The sequence below is a fragment of the Panulirus ornatus genome, chromosome 14 (genome assembly GCF_036320965.1).
Source record: "Panulirus ornatus isolate Po-2019 chromosome 14, ASM3632096v1, whole genome shotgun sequence".
NCBI lineage: Eukaryota > Metazoa > Arthropoda > Malacostraca > Decapoda > Palinuridae > Panulirus > Panulirus ornatus.
The window spans coordinates 1,407,542-1,430,696 of record NC_092237.1 but is presented as its reverse complement, the minus strand read 5'-3'; the positions used below and the strand labels follow the sequence as shown (position 1 = coordinate 1,430,696).

General features: G+C 40.3%; 1 protein-coding gene across 2 annotated transcripts in view; it reads right to left on the bottom strand.

Moving 5' to 3' along the window:
- The window catches only part of Gart (trifunctional purine biosynthetic protein adenosine-3 Gart), a 100,225-nt gene that overhangs the window by 48,307 nt on the left and 28,763 nt on the right, over positions 1-23,155 (bottom strand). For both annotated transcript variants that reach the window (XM_071669274.1, XM_071669273.1), the window contains 4 exons: positions 18,994-19,213; positions 14,869-15,091; positions 14,528-14,726; positions 13,361-13,609 (listed from right to left, as the gene is read on the bottom strand). In XM_071669274.1, the coding sequence (XP_071525375.1) occupies positions 13,361-13,609; positions 14,528-14,726; positions 14,869-15,091; positions 18,994-19,213 (891 nt within the window). The remainder of the gene's footprint in view (positions 1-13,360; positions 13,610-14,527; positions 14,727-14,868; positions 15,092-18,993; positions 19,214-23,155) is intronic.

Below are 23,155 nucleotides of genomic sequence, written 5' to 3'. Positions count from 1 at the left end.
GTTTTTGATTTTCCAAAAGAAGGAAAAGAGAAGGGGGCCAAGTGAAGATTTTCCCTCAAAGGCTCAGTCCTCTGATCTTAATGCTACCTCACTAATGCGGGAGACAGCGACAAAGTAAAATAAATAGAATATATATATATATATATATATATATATATATATATATATATATATATATATATATATATATATATTTTTTTTTTTTTTTATACTTTGTCGCTGTCTCCCGCGTTTGCGAGGTAGCGCAAGGAAACAGACGAAAGAAATGGCCCAACCCCCCCCATACGCATGTACATACACACGTCCACACACGCAAATATACATACCTACACAGCTTTCCATGGTTTACCCCGGACGCTTCACATGCCTTGGTTCAATCCACTGACAGCATGTCAACCCCTGTATACCACATCACTCCAATTCGCTCTATTTCTTGCCCTCCTTTCACCCTCCTGCATGTTCAGGCCCCGATCACACAAAATCCTTTTCACTCCATCTTTCCACCTCCAATTTGGTCTCCCTCTTCTCCTCGTTCCCTCCACCTCCGACACATATATCCTCTTGGTCAATCTTTCCTCACTCATTCTCTCCATGTGCCCAAACCATTTCAAAACACCCTCTTCTGCTCTCTCAACCACGCTCTTTTTATTTCCACACATCTCTCTTACCCTTACGTTACTTACTCGATCAAACCACCTCACACCACACATTGTCCTCAAGCATCTCATTTCCAGCACATCCATCCTCCTGCTCACAACTCTATCCATAGCCCACGCCTCGCAACCATACAACATTGTATGTATATGTATGTGTATATGTATGTGTATATGTATATATATAAATATATATATTCCTTGGGATAGGGGAGAAAGAATACTTCCCACGTATTCCCTGCGTGTCGTAGAAGGTGACTAAAAGGGAAGGGAGCGGGGGGCTGGAAATCCTCCCCTCTCGTTTTTTTTTTTTTTTTTAATTTTCCAAAAGAAGGAACAGAGAAGAGGGCCAGGTGAGGATATTCCCTCAAAGGCCCAGTCCTCTGTTCTTAACGCTACCTCGCTATCGCGGGAAATAGCGAATAGTATGAAAAAAGAAAAAAAAAATATATATATATATATATATATATATATCTTTCTTTTTTCCTTTAAACTATTAGCCATTTCCCGTGTTAGCGAGGTAGCGTTAAGAACAGAGGACTGGGCCTTTTTTGGAATATCCTCACCTGGCCCCCTCTGTTCCTTCTTTTGGAAAATTAAAAAAAAAACGAGAGGGGAGGATTTCCAGACCCCCGCTCCCTCCCCTTTTAGTCGCCTTCTACGACACGCAGGGAATACGTGGGAAGTATTCTTAATCCCCTATCCCCAAGGATAGAATATATATATATATATATATATATATATATATATATATATATATATATACATATCTTCATCCCACCACTCACTACCCTTTCTAATCAACCCACCTCCCACTCTTCTCATGCCACAAGCATCTTTCGCGCAATCCATCACTGATTCCCTAAATACATCCCATTCCTCCCCCATTCCCCTTACTTCCATTGTTCTCACCTTTTTCCATTCTGTACTCAGTCTCTCCTGGTACTTCCTCACACAGGTCTCCTTCCCAAGCTCACTTACTCTCACCACCCTCTTCACCCCAACATTCACTCTTCTTTTCTGAAAACCCATACAAATCTTCACCTTAGCCTCCACAAGATAATGATCAGACATCCCTCCAGTTGCACCTCTCAGCACATTAACATCCAAAAGTCTCTCTTTCGCATGCCTGTCAATTAACACGTAATCCAATAACGCTCTCTGGCCATCTCTCCTACTTACATAAGTATACTTATGTATATCTCGCTTTTTAAACCAGGTATTCCCAATCATTAGTGAAAGAGAAGAGAGAGGCATTTGGACGATTTTTGCAGGGAAAAAATGCAATTGAGTGGGAGATGTATAAAAGAAAGAGACAGGAGGTCAAGAGAAAGGTGCAAGAGGTGAAAAAAAGGGCAAATGAGAGTTGGGGTGAGAGAGTATCTTTAAATTTTAGGGAGAATAAAAAGATGTTCTGGAAGGAGGTAAATAAAGTGCGTAAGACAAGGAAGCAAATGGGAACTTCAGTGAAGGGCGCAAATGGGGAGGTGATAACAAGTAGTGGTGATGTGAGAAGGAGATGGAGTGAGTATTTTGAAGGTTTGTTGAATGTGTTTGATGATAGAGTGGCAGATATAGGGTGTTTTGGTCGAGGTGGTGTGCAAAGTGAGAGGGTTAGGGAAAATGATTTGGTAAACAGAGAAGAGGTAGTGAAAGCTTTGCGGAAGATGAAAGCCGGCAAGGCAGCAGGTTTGGATGGTATTGCAGTGGAATTTATTAAAAAAGGGGGTGACTGTATTGTTGACTGGTTGGTAAGGTTATTTAATGTATGTATCACTCATGGTGAGGTGCCTGAGGATTGGCGGAATGCGTGCATAGTGCCATTGTACAAAGGCAAAGGGGATAAGAGTGAGTGCTCAAATTACAGAGGTATAAGTTTGTTGAGTATTCCTGGTAAATTATATGGGAGGGTATTGATTGAGAGGGTGAAGGCATGTACAGAGCATCAGACTGGGGAAGAGCAGTGTGGTTTCAGAAGTGGTAGAGGATGTGTGGATCAGGTGTTTGCTTTGAAGAATGTATGTGAGAAATACTTAGAAAAGCAAATGGATTTGTATGTAGCATTTATGGATCTGGAGAAGGCATATGATAGAGTTGATAGAGATGCTCTGTGGAAGGTATTAAGAATATATGGTGTGGGAGGCAAGTTGTTAGAAGCAGTGAAAAGTTTTTATCGAGGATGTAAGGCATGTGTACGTGTAGGAAGAGAGGAAAGTGATTGGTTCTCAGTGAATGTAGGTTTGCGGCAGGGGTGTGTGATGTCTCCATGGTTGTTTAATTTGTTTATGGATGGGGTTGTTAGGGAGGTAAATGCAAGAGTTTTGGAAAGAGGGGCAAGTATGAAGTCTGTTGGGGATGAGAGAGCTTGGAAGTGAGTCAGTTGTTGTTCGCTGATGATACAGCGCTGGTGGCTGATTCATGTGAGAAACTGCAGAAGCTGGTGACTGAGTTTGGTAAAGTGTGTGGAAGAAGAAAGTTAAGAGTAAATGTGAATAAGAGCAAGGTTATTAGGTACAGTACGGGTTGAGGGTCAAGTCAATTGGGAGGTGAGTTTGAATGGAGAAAAACTGGAGGAAGTGAAGTGTTTTAGATATCTGGGAGTGGATCTGGCAGCGGATGGAACCATGGAAGCGGAAGTGGATCATAGGGTGGGGGAGGGGGCGAAAATTCTGGGGGCCTTAAAGAATGTGTGGAAGTCGAGAACATTATCTCGGAAAGCAAAAATGGGTATGTTTGAAGGAATAGTGGTTCCAACAATGTTGTATGGTTGCGAGGCGTGGGCTATGGATAGAGTTGTGCGCAGGAGGATGGATGTGCTGGAAATGAGATGTTTGAGGACAATGTGTGGTGTGAGGTGGTTTGATCGAGTGAGTAACGTAAGGGTAAGAGAGATGTGTGGAAAAAAAAAGAGCATGGTTGAGAGAGCAGAAGAGGGTGTTTTGAAATGGTTTGGGCACATGGAGAGAATGAGTGAGGAAAGATTGACCAAGAGGATATATGTGTCGGAGGTGGAGGGAACGAGGAGAAGAGGGAGACCAAATTGGAGGTGGAAAGATGGAGTGAAAAAGATTTTGTGTGATCGGGGCCTGAACATGCAGGAGGGTGAAAGGAGGGCAAGGAATAGAGTGAATTGGAGCGATGTGGTATACCGGGGTTGACGTGCTGTCAGTGGATTCAATCAAGGCATGTGAAGCGTCTGGGGTAAACCATGGAAAGCTGCGTAGGTATGTATATTTGCGTGTGTGGACGTATGTATATACATGTGTATGGGGGTGGGTTGGGCCACTTCTTTCGTCTGTTTCCTTGCGCTACCTCGCAAACGCGGGAGACAGCGACAAAGTATAATAATATATATATATATATATATATATATATATATATATATATATATATATATATATATATATATATTTTTTTTTTGCTTTGTCGCTGTCTCCCGCGTTTGCGAGGTAGCGCAAGGAAACAGACGAAAGAAATGGCCCAACCCACCCCCATACACATGTATATACATACGTCCACACACGCAAATATACATACCTACGCAGCTTTCCATGGTTTACCCCAGACGCTTCACATGCCCTGATTCAATCCACTGACAGCACGTCAACCCCGGTATACCACATTGCTCCAATTCACTCTATTCCTTGCCCTCCTTTCACCCTCCTGCATGTTCAGGCCCCGATCACACAAAATCTTTTTCACTCCATCTTTCCACCTCCAATTTGGTCTCCCTCTTCTCCTCGTTCCCTCCACCTCCGACACAAATATCCTCTTGGTCAATCTTTCCTCACTCATTCTCTCCATGTGCCCAAACCATATCAAAACACCCTCTTCTGCTCTCTCAACAATGCTCTTTTTTTTTCCACACATCTCTCTTACCCTTACGTTACTTACTCGATCAAACCACCTCACACCACACATTGTCTTCAAACATCTCATTTCCAGCACATCCATCCTCCTGCGCACCACTCCATCCATAGCCCACGCCTCGCAACCATACAACATTGTTGGAACCACTATTCCTTCAAACATACCCATTTTTGCTTTCCGAGATAATGTTCTCAACTTCCACACATTCTTCAAGGCTCCCAGAATTTTCGCCCCCTCCCCCATCCTATGATCCACTTCCGCTTCCATGGTTCCATCCGCTGCCAGATCCACTCCCAGATATCTAAAACACTTTACTTCCTCCAGTTTTTCTCCATTCAAACTCACCTCCCAATTGACTTGACCCTCAACCCTACTGTACCTAATAACCTTGCTCTTATTCACATTTACTCTTAACTTTCTTCTTTCACACACTTCACCAAACTCAGTCACCAGCTTCTGCAGTTTCTCACATGAATCAGCCACCAGCGCTGTATCATCAGCGAACAACAACTGACTCACTTCCCAAGCTCTCTCATCCCCAACAGACTTCATACTTGCCCCTCTTTCCAAAACTCTTGCATTCACCTCCCTAACAACCCCATCCATAAACAAATTAAACAACCATGGAGACATCACACACCCCTGCCACAAACCTACATTCACTGAGAACCAATCACTTTCCTCTCTTCCTACACGTACACATGCCTTACATCCTCGATAAAAACTTTTCACTGCTTCTAACAACTTGCCTCCCACACCATATATTCTTAATACCTTCCACAGAGCATCTCTATCAACTCTATCATATGCCTTCTCCAGATCCATAAATGCTACATACAAATCCATTTGCTTATATATATATTATTATTATTTTTTTATTATACTTTCTCGCTGTCTCCCGCGTTTGCGAGGTAGCGCAAGGAAACAGACGAAAGAAATGGCCCAACCCCCCCCATACACATGTATATACATACGTCCACACACGCAAATATACATACCTACACAGCTTTCCATGGTTTACCCCAGACGCTTCACATGCCTTGATTCAATCCACTGACAGCACGTCAACCCCGGTATACCACATCGCTCCAATTCACTCTATTCCTTGCCCTCCTTTCACCCTCCTGCATGTTCAGGCCCCGATCACACAAAATCTTTTTCACTCCATCTTTCCACCTCCAATTTGGTCTCCCTCTTCTCCTCGTTCCCTCCACCTCCGACACATATATCCTCTTGGTCAATCTTTCCTCACTCATTCTCTCCATGTGCCCAAACCACTTCAACACACCCTCTTCTGCTCTCTCAACCACGCTCTTTTTATTTCCACACATCTCTCTTACCCTTACGTTACTCACTCGATCAAACCACCTCACACCACACGTTGTCCTCAAACATCTCATTTCCAGCACATCCATCCTCCAGCGCAGAACTCTATCCATAGCCCACGCCTCACAACCATACAACATTGTTGGAACCACTATTCCTTAAAACATACCCATTTTTGCTTTCCGAGATAATGTTCTCGACTTCCACACATTCTTCAAGGCTCCCAGAATTTTCGCCCCCTCCCCCACCCTATGATCCACTTCCACTTCCATGGTTCCATCCGCTGCCAGATCCACTCCCAGATATCTAAAACACTTCACTTCCTCCAGTTTTTCTCCATTCAAACTCACCTCCCAATTGACTTGACCCTCAACCCTACTGCACCTAATAACCTTGCTCTTATTCACATTTACTCTTAACTTTCTTCTTCCACACACTTCACCAAACTCAGTCACCAGCTTCTGCAGTTTCTCACATGAATCAGCCACCAGCGCTGTATCATCAGCAAACAACAACTGACTCACTTCCCAAGCTCTCTCATCCCCAACAGACTTCATACTTGCCCCTCTTTCCAAAACTCTTGCATTTACCTCCCTAACAACCCCATCCATAAACAAATTAAACAACCATGGAGACATCACACACCCCTGCCGCAAACCTACATTCACTGAGAACCAATCACTTTCCTCTCTTCCTACACGTACACATGCCTTACATCCTCGATAAAAACTTTTCACTGCTTCTAACAACTTTCCTCTCACACCATATATTCTTAATACCTTCCACAGAGCATCTCTATCAACTCTATCATATGCCTTCTCCAGATCCATAAATGCTACATACAAATCCATTTGCTTTTCTAAGTATTTCTCACATACATTCTTCAAAGCAAACACCTGATCCACGCATCCTCTACCACTTCTGAAACCACACTGCTCTTCCCCAATCTGATGCTCCATACATGCCTTCACCCTCTCAATCAATACCCTCCCATATAATTTACCAGGAATACTCAACAAACTTATACCTCTGTAATTTGAGCACTCACTCTTATCCCCTTTGCCTTTGTACAATGGCACTATGCACGCATTCCACCACTCCTCAGGCACCTCACCATGAGTCATACATACATTAAATATATATACATATACATATACAAATATATATATATATATATATATATATATATAGATATATATATATATATATATATATATATATATATATATATATATATATATATATTTTTTTTTTTTTTTGCTTTGTCGCTGTCTCCCGCGTTTGCGAGGTAGCGCAAGGAAACAGACGAAAGAACTGGCCCAACCCACCCCCATACACATGCCTTGATTCAATCCACTGACAGCACGTCAACCCCGGTATACCACATCGCTCCAATTCACTCTATTCCTTGCCCTCCTTTCACCCTCCTGCATGTTCAGGCCCCGATCACACAAAATCTTTTTCACTCCATCTTTCCACCTCCAATTTGGTCTCCCTCTTCTCCTCGTTCCCTCCACCTCCGACACATATATCCTCTTGGTCAATCTTTCCTCACTCATCCTCTCCATGTGCCCAAACCACTTCAAAACACCCTCTTCTGCTCTCTCAACCACGCTCTTTTTATTTCCACACATCTCTCTTACCCTTACGTTACTCACTCGATCAAACCACCTCACACCACACATTGTCCTCAAACATCTCATTTCCAGCACATCCATCCTCCTGCGCACAACTCTATCCATAGCCCACGCCTCGCAACCATACAACATTGTTGGAAACACTATTCCTTCAAACATACCCATTTTTGCTTTCCGAGATAATGTTCTCGACTTCCACACATTCTTCAAGGCCCCCAGAATTTTCGCCCCCTCCCCCACCCTATGATCCACTTCCGCTTCCATGGTTCCATCCGCTGCCAGATCCACTCCCAGATATCTAAAACACTTCACTTCCTCCAGTTTTTCTCCATTCAAACTCACCTCCCAATTGACTTGACCCTCAACCCTACTGTACCTAATAACCTTGCTCTTATTCACATTTACTCTTAACTTTCTTCTTCCACACACTTTACCAAACTCAGTCACCAGCTTCTGCAGTTTCTCACATGAATCAGCCACCACCGATGTATCATCAGCGAACAACAACTGACTCACTTCCCAAGCTCTCTCATCCCCAACAGACTTCATACTTGCCCCTCTTTCCAAAAGTCTTGCATTTACCTCCCTAACAACCCCATCCATAAACAAATTAAACAACCATGGAGACATCACACACCCCTGCCGCAAACCTACATTCACTGAGAACCAATCACTTTCCTCTCTTCCTACACGTACACATGCCTTACATCCTCGATAAAAACTTTTCACTGCTTCTAACAACTTGCCTCCCACACCATATATTCTTAATACCTTCCACAGAGCATCTCTATCAACTCTATCATATGCCTTCTCCAGATCCATAAATGCTACATACAAATCCATTTGCTTTTCTAAGTATTTCTCACATACATTCTTCAAAGCAAACACCTGATCCACACATCCTCTACCACTTCTGAAACCACACTGCTCTTCCCCAATCTGATGCTCTGTACATGCCTTCACCCTCTCAATCAATACCCTCCCATATAATTTACCAGGAATACTCAACAAACTTATACCTCTGTAATTTGAGCACTCACTCTTATCCCCTTTGCCTTTGTACAATGGCACTATGCACGCATTCCACCAATCCTCAGGCACTTCACCATGAGTCATACATACATTAAATAACCTTACCAACCAGTCAACAATACAGTCACCCCCTTTTTTAATAAATTCCACTGCAATACCATCCAAACCTGCTGCCTTGCCGGCTTTCATCTTCCGCAAAGCTTTCACTACCTCTTCTCTGTTTACCAAATCATTTTCCCTAACCCTCTCACTTTGCACACCACCTCGACCAAAACACCCTATATCTGCCACTCTATCATCAAACACATTCAACAAACCTTCAAAATACTCACTCCATCTCCTTCTCACATCACCACTACTTGTTTTCACCTCCCCATTTGCGCCCTTCACTGAAGTTCCCATTTGCTCCCTTGTCTTACGCACTTTATTTACCTCCTTCCAGAACATCTTTTTATTCTCCCTAAAATTTAATGATAATCTCTCACCCCAACTCTCATTTGCCCTTTTTTTCACCTCTTGCACCTTTCTCTTGACCTCCTGTCTCTTTCTTTTATACATCTCCCACTCAATTGCATTTTTTCCCTGCAAAAATCGTCAAAATGCCTCTCTCTTCTCTTTCACTAATAATCTTACTTCTTCATCCCACCACTCACTACCCTTTCTAATCAACCCACCTCCCACTCTTCTCATGCCACAAGCATCTTTTGCGCAATCCATCACTGATTCCCTAAATACATCCCATTCCTCCCCCACTCCCCTTACTTCCATTGTTCTCACCTTTTTCCATTCTGTACTCAGTCTCTCCTGGTACTTCCTCACACAGGTCTCCTTCCCAAGCTCACTTACTCTCACCACCCTCTTCACCCCAACATTCACTCTTCTTTTCTGAAAACCCATACAAATCTTCACCTTAGCCTCCACAAGATAATGATCAGACATCCCTCCAGTTGCACCTCTCAGCACATTAACATCCAAAAGTCTCTCTTTCGCGCGCCTGTCAATTAACACGTAATCCAATAACGCTCTCTGGCCATCTCTCCTACTTACATACGTATATTTATGTATATCTCGCTTTTTAAACCAGGTATTCCCAATCATCAGTCCTTTTTCAGCACATAAATCTACAAGCTCTTCACCATTTCCATTTACAACACTGAACACCCCATGTATACCAATTATTCCCTCAACTGCCACATTACTCACCTTTGCATTCAAATCACCCATCACTATAACCCGGTCTCGTGCATCAAAACCACTAACACACTCATTCAGCTGCTCTCAAAACACTTGCCTCTCATGATCTTTCTTCTCATGCCCGGGTGCATATGCACCAATAATCACCCACCTCTCTCCATCAACTTCCAGTTTTACCCATATTAATCGAGAATTTACTTTCTTACATTCTATCACATACTCCCACAACTCCTGTTTCAGGAGTATTGCTACTCCTTCCCTTGCTCTTGTCCTCTCACTAACCCCTGACTTTACTCCCCAGACATTCCCAAACCACTCTTCCCCTTTACCCTTGAGCTTCGTTTCACTCAGAGCCAAAACATCCAGGTTCCTTTCCTCAAACATACTACCTATCTCTCCTTTTTTCACATCTTGGTTACATCCACACACATTTAGGCACCCCACTCTGAGCCTTCGAGGAGGATGAGCACTCCCCGCGTGACTCCTTCTTCTGTTTCCCATTTTAGAAAGTTAATACAAGGAGGGTATAAGTTTGTTGAGTATTCCTGGTAAATTATATGGGAGGGTATTGATTGAGAGGGTGAAGGAATGTACAGAGCATCAGATTGGGGAAGAGCAGTATGGTTTCAGAAGTGGTAGAGGATGTGTGGATCAGGTGTTTGCTTTGAAGAATGTATGTGAGAAATACTTAGAAAAGCAAATGGATTGCATTTATGGATCTGGAGAAGGCATATGATAGAGTTGATAGAGATGCTCTGTGGAAGGTATTAAGAATATATGGTGTGGGAGGCAAGTTGTTAGAAGCAGTGAAAAGTTTTTATCGAGGATGTAAGGCATGTGTACGTGTAGGAAGAGAGGAAAGTGATTGGTTCTCAGTGAATGTAGGTTTGCGGCAGGGGTGTGTGATGTCTCCATGGTTGTTTAATTTGTTTATGGATGGGGTTGTTTGGGAGGTGAATGCAAGAGTTTTGGAAAGAGGGGCAAGTATGAAGTCTGTTGGGGATGAGAGAGCTTGGGAAGTGAGTCAGTTGTTGTTCGCTGATGATACAGCGCTGGTGGCTGATTCATGTGAGAAACTGCAGAAGCTGGTGACTGAGTTTGGTAAAGTGTGTGAAAGAAGAAAGTTAAGAGTAAATGTGAATAAGAGCAAGGTTATTAGGTACAGTACGGTTGAGGGTCAAGTCAACTGGGAGGTGAGTTTGAATGGAGAAAAACTGGAGGAAGTGAAGTGTTTTAGATATCTGGGAGTGGATCTGGCAGCGGATGGAACCATGGAAGCAGAAGTGGATCATAGGGTGGGGGAGGGGGCGAAAATTCTGGGAGCCTTGAAGTGTGTGTGGAAGTCGAGAACATTATCTCGGAAAGCAAAAATGGGTATGTTTGAAGGAATAGTGGTTCCAACAATGTTGTATGGTTGCGAGGCGTGGGCTATGGATAGAGTTGTGCGCAGGAGGATGGATGTGCTGGAAATGAGATGTTTGAGGACAATGTGTGGTGTGAGGTGGTTTGATCGAGTAAGTAACGTAAGGGTAAGAGAGATGTGTGGAAATAAAAAGAGCGTGGTTGAGACAGCAGAAGAGGGTGTTTTGAAATGGTTTGGGCACATGGAGAGAATGAGTGAGGAAAGATTGACCAAGAGGATAAATGTGTCGGAGGTGGAGGGAACGAGAAGACGGAGACCAAATTGGAGGTGGAAAGATGGAGTGAAAAAGATTTTGTGTGATCAGGGCCTGAACATGCAGGAGGGTGAAAGGAGGGCAAGGAATAGAGTGAATTGGAGCGATGTGGTATACCGGGGTTGACGTGCTGTCAGTGGATTGAATCAAGGCATGTGAAGCGTCTGGGGTAAACCATGGAAAGCTGTGTAGGTATGTATATTTGCGTGTGTGGACGTATGTATATACATGTGTATGGGGGTGGGTTGGGCCATTTCTTTCGTCTGTTTCCTTGCGCTACCTCGCAAACGCGGGAGACAGCGACAAAGCAAAAAAAAAATTATATATATATATATATATATATATATATATATAGAGTAAATGTGAATAAGAGCACGGTTATTAGGTACAGTAGGGTTGAGGGTCAAGTCAATTGGGAGGTAAGTTTGAATGGAGAAAAACTGGAGGAAGTAAAGTGTTTTAGATATCTGGGAGTGGATCTGGCAGCGGATGGAACCATGGAAGCGGAAGTGAATCATAGGGTGGGGGAGGGGGCGAAAATTCTGGGAGCCTTGAAGAATGTTTGGAAGTCGAGAACATTATCTTGGAAAGCAAAAATGTGTATGTTTGAAGGAATAGTGGTTCCAACAATGTTGTATGGTTGCGAGGCGTGGGCTATGGATAGAGTTGTGCGCAGGAGGGTGGATGTGCTGGAAATGAGATGTTTGAGGACAATATGTGGTGTGAGGTGGTTTGATCGAGTAAGTAATAATAGGGTAAGAGAGATGTGTAGTAATAAAAAGAGTGTGGCTGAGAGAGCAGAAGAGGGTGTTTTGAAGTGGTTTGGTCACATGGAGAGAATGAGTGAGGAAAGATTGACCAAGAGGATATGCGTGTCAGCGGTGGAGGGAACTAGGAGAAGTGCGAGACCAAATTGGAGGTGGAAAGATGGAGTGAAAAAGATTTTGAGTGATCGGGGCCTGAATATGCAGGAGGGTGAAAGGCGTGCAAGGAATAGAGTGAACTGGAACGATGTGGTATACTGGGGTCGACGTGCTGTCAATGGATTGAACCAGGGCATGTGAAGCGTCTGGGGTAAACCATGGAAAGTCCTGTGGGGCCTGGATGTGTAAAGGGAGCTGTGGTTTCGGTGCATTATTACATGACAGCTAGAGACTGAGTGTGAACAAATGGGGCCTTTGTTGTCTTTTCCTAGCACTACCTCGCACACATGAGGGGGGAGGGGGTTGTTATTCTATATGTGGCAAGGTGGCGATGGGAATGAATAAAGGCAGACAATATGAATCATGTACATGTATATATATGTATATGTCTGTGTGTGTATATATATATATATGTATACATTGAGATGTACAGGTATGTATATTTGCGTGTGTGGACGTGTATGTATATACATGTGTATGTGGGTGGGTTGGGGCATTTTTTTGTCTGTTTCCTTGCACTACCTCGGTAATGCGGGAGACAGCGACAAAGCAAAATAATAATAATTATAATAATAATATATATGAGAATATCTAATGGTAGTATCCCTAGGGATAGGGAAGAAAGAATGCTTCCACGTATTTCCCGATTGCTGTGGAAGGAGACTTAAAGGGGTGGTAGCAGGGGAGACTGGAAATCCTCCCCTCCGATTTTACTTTTCCAAAAGAAGGAACAGAGAAGAGGGCCTAAGTGAGGATTTTCCCCTCTAAGGCTCAGTCCTCTGTTCTTGACGCTACCTTGCTAACATGGGAAATGGTGAATATGTGTGAAAAAAATCTAATAATGGACTATAATCACTAGTTTCTGTACATGCTTTTAACATCTGAAGTCAAATTTAAAGGCCCAATAGATATCCTACTAATTCCAAATTACCAATATTTTGCAAGAATGGATACAAAATATTATGAGCTGAGAACAGTCAGTACTAAATAATAACCAGTGCATTGTGGTACTGGAAAACAATTTCCAACTGTAAGAGAGATAAACTTACCAAGAGTTTTAGTAGGGCAAAATGGAGCAGGATCTGTGTACTTGAGTTTATTAGCTTCCACAATCTTTCTCACTAAACTAAAACCATTACTATGAAGGCCAGATGATGCCAGACCTAGGATAACATCTCCAACTTCAAGATCACTTTTCCTTGGTAACAGATTTGTTCTTTTAACTGCTCCAACTGTGAACCCGGCAATGTCGTATTCCCCAGGTGAGTAAAGCCCAGGCATCTCTGCTGTCTCACCCCCTAAAAGATGACAGTTAAGACTAAAAAGCATCATGAAAAGTGAAAGTTTGTACAAAGAATCAAGAGGGTGGACATAACAAATCATATACTCTCAACAAACACAAGAGAAATCGTAAACTGGTAAAATACTGAAAATCTATGGTAGAGATTAACATATACAGTAGCATAATACAGTACAAGGAGTCCTTACAGAACAGTGGAGTTACATTCCCAGCAATCAGTCATTATAGTGAAATGTCATTGTATGAGTAAATGAAACCCATGCTAAAAAGGGAGGTTGCACTTCAGAGTATAAATTTCCCCAATCCAATTCTTGTGTATCAACTATGCCCAAAACTGCTTACCATCAGTGAACTACACTTTGGCAGGATGTAAATCAGACTTTCTGATTCAGCACCTATTGCCATTTTATGGGTAAATTAGACAAAATTTAATTATTCTTACTGAAAATGCTAGTTATGAGGGATTACAGTAGGTAGTGGTGGAATGAATGGTTTGTCAAGACTTCCACAATAAGTTCATCCATTCCACTTAGTGTTAACTATGTTTATGTATTTGGCCGTTATATTACCTACTCTACTCTTTTCAAGTTAGGCAATTTCACTTTTATGGCTCCTTAAAAGTATGAAAACTTGGGTGTTCCCAACATTATTTAACATCGTTTGCTTTGATAACATTGTAAAAAAGCATTATAACTGAAAATCCTTACAATATAGTTAGATACTTCATTCTCATTTTAAAATAATAAAAAAGATTCTTCACATCTGTTGCTGCTGCAAAACTTGCAGTAGTTCAACAAGTTTCTACTCTAATTCTCAGGTGATGCTATTGCAATATATCGTTCTGAGAGCCATCACTCTGTGGCTACCCCATGTACTGCAATATACCTATTTCCAAATGAGCTGCAGCATAACTCACCAATAAGAGCACATCCAGCAATTGAGCAGCCTTCTGCTACACCTTTTATGACTTCAGCTGCCAGACCAACCTCCAAATGACCTGTGGCAAAGTAATCCAGGAAGAAAAGGGGCTCGGCACCATGAACCAAAACATCATTAACACACATGGCTACCAAGTCCTTCCCCACTGTATCATGCACACCCATTGCTTGTGCAACCTGAGTGAAGCAATGTGATAATGTTCTGAAGTAAAATACATTCATGTTGGATTAATAAAATTCATGGGACATTTTGCAAAAAGTAGAGAAATGCAGCAGATACAAGTTTTCTCAATATATGCACAAAAGTAAAGCGACATACCTTTAGTTTTGTGCCAACACCATCTGTACCAGATACCAAAATAGGGTCAACATAATTTGCTGCTTGCAGATCAAATAATCCTCCAAATGAACCCAGGCTACCAACCACACCAGAGCGGGCAGTTGCAGTGACAATGTCTTTAATGATTGACACCACAGCATCTCCAGCAACAATGTCCACACCACTGTCAGTGTATGTTATTCCACCATGACCCACAGAAGACCTATATTAGGAATACTAGAGGTACCAATAAAGAAGATTATGACCTGCAAAGAATTCTAGTATCACCTTATTAGTTTAAGTTTCTTAGAGAATCAGGTTCTTACAAAGAATCTTAATTGGGAATTAAACATTTTTTTATGATGAACAGTACTTTAAGAAAATATCTTTCTTGTAAAGTTTATATCCGAGTTAAGAAACTTTTTATAACTTCAACTAGATCTCTTCCACCTAACTTTTCTCAGTTCCATGTTCTTCATCTGCATTAAGAGAGCTGAATAGCCTTAGAAGCTCCAGTGCTTGGCTTAGAAGCCTAAATTCTATAATCAAATCAAATCCTATCCATGTTCCTCATTTTACACCTAAGTATCTTGGATTTTAAAGTAAAATGTGAGCTACAAAATAGTATCCCTTAAATTAAGATCCACGAAACTAGACTGAAAGATATGGCAGTCTCAACCTGCTATTTTCAGTTTTACCTGTGAATGAACTCTGGCACTGTGAAAAATGAATAGTATCATTAATTTGACAACACAAAGACCAACACAGCCAACCTATCAGTAAATCACTAATTTCAAAGCTTAGATACCAGCAACAATCTTCATAAAACATTCTAGAGGAGTTAAGACTGTAAACTGGTCACTTCTATCTTAAACTATTTCTTAAAATGTTCTCTTCTCTTAGTTTTTTAGTCTTTGTATTGGTCACTTCTATCTTAAACTATTTCTTAAAATGTTCTCTTCTCTTAGTTTTTTAGTCTTTGTAACAATTAGCACTACAAGAGACTGACTGCATGGACATAGGGGACGTCAGGTCACAAACTAATACACCTCTGAGTACCTGCTCTCAACACCAATGACAACATCGCAGTACATAAATTGATAACATCAATTGTGTTTATTAACTTCCCCTGGGTCACCAATTTCATGGTCATGACGTGAGAAAACAACTCAAAATATTTTTGGTTGTTTTTTCATTGCTGACAACCCACAGGAAATACAGTCATTGAATAAGTTCACCTGTTAGGAATCATGATACGAACAGGTTATATACTGTACTACTGAAACATACAATAGTATGAGCAAACAACAGTGCATTGATCCTATCTTTAATAGCCAATACCATTTCAATGAGGAAGCTACTGTTCACTTTAGCTAACTGAACCCCGATTTGTGATATGTAAAAGTAATGAGGGAATGCAAACATTTAGTCCATCCATTGTAAATAGAATGAAGTTGTATTTTTTGGTCAAGAAAACTCAGATGTATCCCATAGCATGTATTCCATGATAATGTATTTATAAAGTTTCTCAAAATGAAAGCTATCTCTAAAATGTAATTATAAAAGTGTTAAGAAAGTGAGAAAAGCCAAAATGATTGATGAAAAAAAAATAATGCACTCTAAAAACATTTTTTAATGTGTTGAGACTTCGTATTTTAAAAGCTCATGAGCTGAAGGAATCTGTCTTAAAATATTTCTTCTAATAGTAAGTACAGACCTCTTAAAGTTGGAAGTCACACTAATGGAAAAAACTGATTACCTTCTCAACCAACCCTTCTCAAGCTCAAGAACCAAGTAAGCAAAAAGTTAGCTTACCTGAATTCAACAAAAACATCGTGTATCAGTTGTGGTATACCGGGGTTGACGTGCTGTCAGTGGATTGAATCAAGGCATGTGAAGCGTCTGGGGTAAACCATGGAAAGCTGTGTAGGTATGTATATTTGCGTGTGTGGACGTATGTATATACATGTGTATGGGGGTGGGTTGGGCCATTTCTTTCGTCTGTTTCCTTGCGCTACCTCGCAAACGCAGGAGACAGCGACAAAGCAAAAAAAAAATCAGTTTCTTACTTCTTATAATTTAAGCGATGCCTTCACTGGCTGAAGGCAATAATTAAGTGACTCCTCAATTCAACATGTCTACTCAATCAATACACACACCAGTAACAAAAGTGGCCAGATTAGGAATTATGTACGTTTTTGGTGTAAAGATAGTTCACATAAAGAAGAGACTTACATCTCAAAGCATTTCCCTGAGTCTCAGATTTAATCAATACTCAAGATGGGAGAAAGCCATATCCTTCTAAAAGTGTTCATGCATTGTAACCCTATTATCTATAACTCAAAATCATGATTTGAGAACCATAAAAATCATTACATAACCCTATCATTTATAATTCAAAATCATGATTAGAAAACCATTAAAATTATTTCACTACATAAGTTAAAAGGGAGAAAGTCTTAGCACATTAAGTAAGGTGTTTGAGAGATTTAGTATGACAGGATATGCAAAGAAAATGAAATATAGAGAGGTACAATGGGTGCAACAAAATAATTTTGAGGTGGTTTGGGCATGCAGAAAGAATACAAGATCGAAGTTTACAAGGAGAATGCACAATAGCTTGATTAAAGGGCTTGATATTAGAGGAAGACCACTTGTGACATGGGGACTAAAAGTAGCAGAGTAATGAAAGGTGAGAAATGGAGAAATAATGTATGGTGTCTTGTAAGGAGAGGGATAAGTGGAGACTTGCTTTGGCCACCCCCTTGATGGGAGTTCCCTGAGGGAACAGGCATCAGAGATAAAAATAAATAGATACATACATGTGGTAGGACTGTAGGGAAAGTATTATCAAACTACTCACTGGGAACAGGCATCAGAGATACAGATAAATAGATAGATATATACATGTGGTAGGACTGTAGAGAAAGTATCACCAAATTACTCTAGTGAAAAACAAAGAGGTTATATAAAGAGCAAAGTGTAAGCACAATTTTCAAATTCAAACTGGTAAAATATGATCTTAAAAGGAAATGGGTAGTGTATGCAGTACTTCAAGATTTTATAAGTAAGTTAAACTAAAAAAAAGGCCTTGGGGAGGTTTTCAATCTTAGGTTTGCATGGAAGGATAATTAATGTTTTTAGTTTTTATCAAGGACACTGAGCTAAAGGAAAAGCAAATGGCAATGACTGAGCTTTTTGAAATAAATGTGGGAATGTGTCACATATGTCTGATATTCCCATGAATGTTTGGTATGTACACAAAGAGGGCATTAAATGACATCAGAATGAAATGGTAAGATTGCAAGGTATGGCTGAATGATGGTGGGATATAGTGGAAACTATTGTAGTTACTGCATGGGAATGATGCAGTTTGTTTGCTGAATCAAAGACAGAGTTGAATAGAATGGCATGGTTACAGTGAAATGTGTTTGGGGATCATGTTGAAAAATATGAAAGTATTAGCAAGTTTTATATTTTCTTAGAAGAGTAGTACTCTGCAACAACAGTCCATACAAGGAGAATAACTTAACATGGAGTTTAAGTATTGAAGAGTAATGACTAATCACTATACAACCTTCAGAAAGCTAAAGTTCAGAGCAGGCATAAAAGGGAGATGTGGAAGTTGCTAAGAATTTTGATATAAAATGCAAAGCATGCAAGAAGACTGCATTATAGGACCTGTCCCTATTTTTATGCTGGGATGTGAAACCTTAGTTTTTCCAGGATGATTTAGGGATAGAGAAAATAAAGTAAACGAGATGCATAGCCTGTATGTCATGGGAAAATATTAGAAAAAATGAACATATCCAAAACAAAGATGTACAATGTGACGAACAGAAGGGTGCACGAATGAAGGCTTGCTAAGTAGGTACAATATGAAAGGCTGGTAAAGAAAAATCTACAAATTAGGTAAAAGTACAATGGCTGAACTGGTAGTTAGCAAAGCCAATGAGTAACATGAAGTGAATGCACAAAAACTATTTGCTTGCACTTGGTTGGCTCTTGGTAATTAATAGTTAAGGTAATCATTATTTGTGTAGCTTGATTTCCCTTTTTATGTTTCTAATGCAGACAGATCTTCTAGTGCAGGCCGAGCATAAGAAAAAGGTTCAATTAGCTGACCTAGCAATAGCCTTGGAAGCTATATCCTTTCTGAAGAAAGCTCCTTCAAACGAAATTTTGCTGGCTGTCTTTGTGGCCTTGGCAGCAGCTGCAACAAGACTGGAGTCTGTGACGGTAACAGCCATGACCCGCCCTCCAGATGTTACAAACAAATTTCCCTCAAGCTTTGTTCCTGCATGGTATACTTGCACTCCAACCTCTTGTAAAACTTTTGACAATCCTGTCAAAGACACATCAAACCATGAAACTAAGCACATTCCAATATCATATGAACTTCAGCCATGTTTAAGGAACTGGATAAACTTCTGCACTTCAGCATTCTTTGTTTTAATTCAATTCTAAATTAATACTGGGTAGTCATCACATTATGGGTAAGTATGGAACTCATCCAATGTAAGGTACCTAAAAAGCATTTACTAACATTATTTTACCGTAAATTTACAGTAAATGTAAAGCTTTCAAAACTAAACTTAAAACTTAAGGTGAACTCCTATTCAGTATCTCATATCTATCTGAGGGAAATATTCTTTTTACCACTACTTTTTCATACAAGTCATCAGAGCATGGGCAAAAATATACCTCAATTAAAATAACATCAGATAAAAAGGTAAAACAATGAGTCAGAAATACTAGGGAAATTAATGAGAGCTCCTTAGGAGTAACAAAGCCAACTCTTAAAGTAAAGAGGTTGTAGAAAAGGAGAAAGATAAAAGAAGGATGAGAATTCCACCACTTTGTGTTGGGGAAAGGAGTTATTATAACAACCTATCCTTGTGTAGCTGGTATTCAATCAAAAACTGAGGGAAGAAGCAGCCATTCATGTTCAGGCAGGTCATAGAAGCTTGTGGACCAGCAAACAGCTCATTAAAGCAGTGGCAAATATGATATCTTTTAAGAGAAAAGGTTGGAAAGCAACACCACAGCAGAAGCAAAATGGTGGTTAAAGAGATGACAGTAGAAAAGTTAATAAGCTACTAGACTTCTGATTCCACTCAAGAAAAAAGAAGGTTGGAAGATGAGCTATCCCAAGAATGCAAGTAATACTCTCAACAGAGATGAAAGTTAAATCTATAGATATGGAATAGCTACTCACATAAAATATTACTGTTGTAAGTATACACCAACTCATGCCTTTAGCATGAGTCAAGAGGGGATGGAAAGTGAGAAGATTCAATAGTGCGAGAGTGAATAAGATTAGAGGATGAAGAGAAATATCATTTATGTACAAAAGAAACAGCATAGGTGAAGCAGACCACTCCTGATGATGTCAGAGGAAGATAGAATAAGTGGAAGATGGCATTCTATTAATGACTTCAACAATGAAGTGACTGTTAGTGGAACTATACACTGACAACAGGAACACACAAAAAGTCAGAAAAGGAATCTTAGTAGCCTAAGATTTGTACCTTCCCCTGTTAATGCTTTAGTAATGTTGAGTATCATGACAAAAGATCCTTAGAACAGTCTTCTTTCTGACTGACTTGCTGGACTGGTACATACTTCCAAGAAGGGAATGGAAGGTGCGAGTCTTCAAGCTGAGGCAAAATTGATGAGCAATGATTGGAGCCAACTCAAAGGCACATTCTATTACAATACAAGGCCAATATGCCTTGTCTTCTTGAAGGAGGGAAAAACATAAGGCCTTGTACATGCAAAATATACGAAAAGAGCATAAGTTCAGCAAGATACATATATGTAGAATCATCTAAAATAAAGAATGGAAAAGAGTAGCTCTGTATGCTTAAGGAGTTAGTGATAGACTGATTAGATCTGAAAAGAGAAGAAAAGGCTGAACTAAAAAAGTTGTTGGAAGTGTTTCTGCTTGTGGACTAGTGCATTTTATTAAATCATTAAGAATTAGGTCAGTGCACTTATTTTCATGAAAGTACACGCAACTGAATATAAAACAATTTTGTAGTAATTCAGAGCAGAAATGAAGTCAAAATGAAATAAGGAGAAGGGAAGCATTCAAGTCCCAATACACTCAGTCCCTGATGCAAAATGCAATGGAGCTAATCCATGAATAACTAGTTAAAGGTTTTCAGTACATAAAGTGATATAGAACTCCACCCTCTACAATGACCATTTCTATGCATTCAGAACAGCTGTATGAATCCTGGCCAGTGAAGACAGTGTATGTCCCAAGTTACAACAATGTAAACTCTGCAAAACTGAGACAAACGAGGCCTCCAAACATGCCAAAGTAAGGATGGATGTACAGGTACACCACCGTTTTTCCAGCACTCTTGGTTCCAAATCCTTGCCAGATTAACCATTTTGCTGGACCAACCATGGTCATGTAATAATAATTCAACACATCTCTAACACACTAATTATACATCTCCTTTGTGTCTAAAGTATACCATGGACTGCTAGAAATCTAAATAAAACAAACATCAAATGTAAATTAAATAAAAACCATTCCATCATCACTTGATCGTGCTCAGTACTCTTACCATCTTTCAAAGTTTTTCTAATTGTCATTTGCTTCTTGGAATTGCTTTCTGCATAGAATTTCAATATTTTCTCCCTTTGCTTCTTTATATCATAAACAGTTGATGAAACAATACTGTAGATGTCATACAGCTTATGCATCGAAAAACCATGGTCAATTTTTTTCAAGAGTTCTATTTTATCTTGGATCGATATGGACTGGTGTTTACGTTTGACACCACAACTGGCACTCTGATATGTCTTAGAAGCCAAAGCTAAGGTTAAATTTAAGCAAAATAAGCTAAGAATCTCACAGAATTGCAGTATCTCCACCAAGTGCAATGTATAGAATGTAAATAAGCACGCCCTACACACAACACCATCTGTGGCCGCCTAGTAAACTAGTCTGCAAGACCGCGGTAATTTCAAGTTCCCTTCATGTAATTTTGTCCGGACTAAAGGAGGTGCCGAGCCATCAGTGGCTGAAAATTTGGTGGTGTACCTGTACCTAGTATGAAAGAAAAGAAATGATATTGTGATAATATGAACCTACGAGGAAGAAATAGTGCATCTATAACGGTAAAGCTCAAAAGGTAAGCAATGAGGTCAAGGGTGTTTTAGTAGTTGTCATAATGATCAAGGACTTATGTTGAAAAACTCAACCTGGGTAGCTCTTCATAAAATCAAGATATTCTCTGTGGTGCAAACTGAAATCTACTGCATGAAGGATTTCATTGCAAGAATGTGAAGACAGCAATTCTTTGTGACAAGAAGTAAAACAGTTGAATTTACAACAATCAATGGCTGTTAGGCAACCAAAAAAGTTCAATACCTTCACAATGAAACAAAAATCCTCCAAATACATTCCCACTTCAACATTCTTGGCACTCAATTCTATGCAACATCACTAGACCCCCTCCCACCCAAACCACTAAACACTAGCCCTTACAATGAAATAAAAAGCATACCCCTGCCTCACACTTCAGAAACCTCTACTCACATATCCTACCCCCAATCTCTAATAAACATAACACTGAGATAACACATACACATGCTCAAATTACCCATCAATCATTAAATAACTGATTTCCCCACAATGTCTTAAAATCCAAGCCACCAGACACACTCCAATCAGAAACCATACTCTCCAAACACAAATTCACACTTTCCTACTTATACTCTAGGCATCACTCATCATTACAACATATCCTAAGACCCTTCATGCCCACGATGTAACTTACATAAGGATGACACCGAGCACTTACTACTCAATTGCCCTGCACGCAGACAAACTCACAAAGCCACAACAGTAAACACAACCAGCTTCCTGAGTACTACAAGAGCCTCAAAGGGATAGATGGAACTCCAGGAGCAGGAAGTAACCAACCCTAAGATCCATTTCATGGGTTTTGTTGTTATGATCTAACTTGTAATGATAAAACCTGATGGTTGCTCAGTGCTTTTTTTTGTATGAAAAAGATATTAAAAAACAAATCCATTTATATAAAATCATATATCTTGGCTTCCCCAATAAATTTATTTCTTCCATTATTTTATAATTTGTATTTGACTCTGAGTCTCCTATATTTTTGGTATTCCATTCATATAAGTCCTATGGCAATATTGCTACAGCAAGTGACACTTTAGGGCAGGTCTCCTCTCTAACAACCAACTATGGGTGACACTGAAAGGCCAAACCTTAGTCAACAAAACTATCGCAAAATGGTCA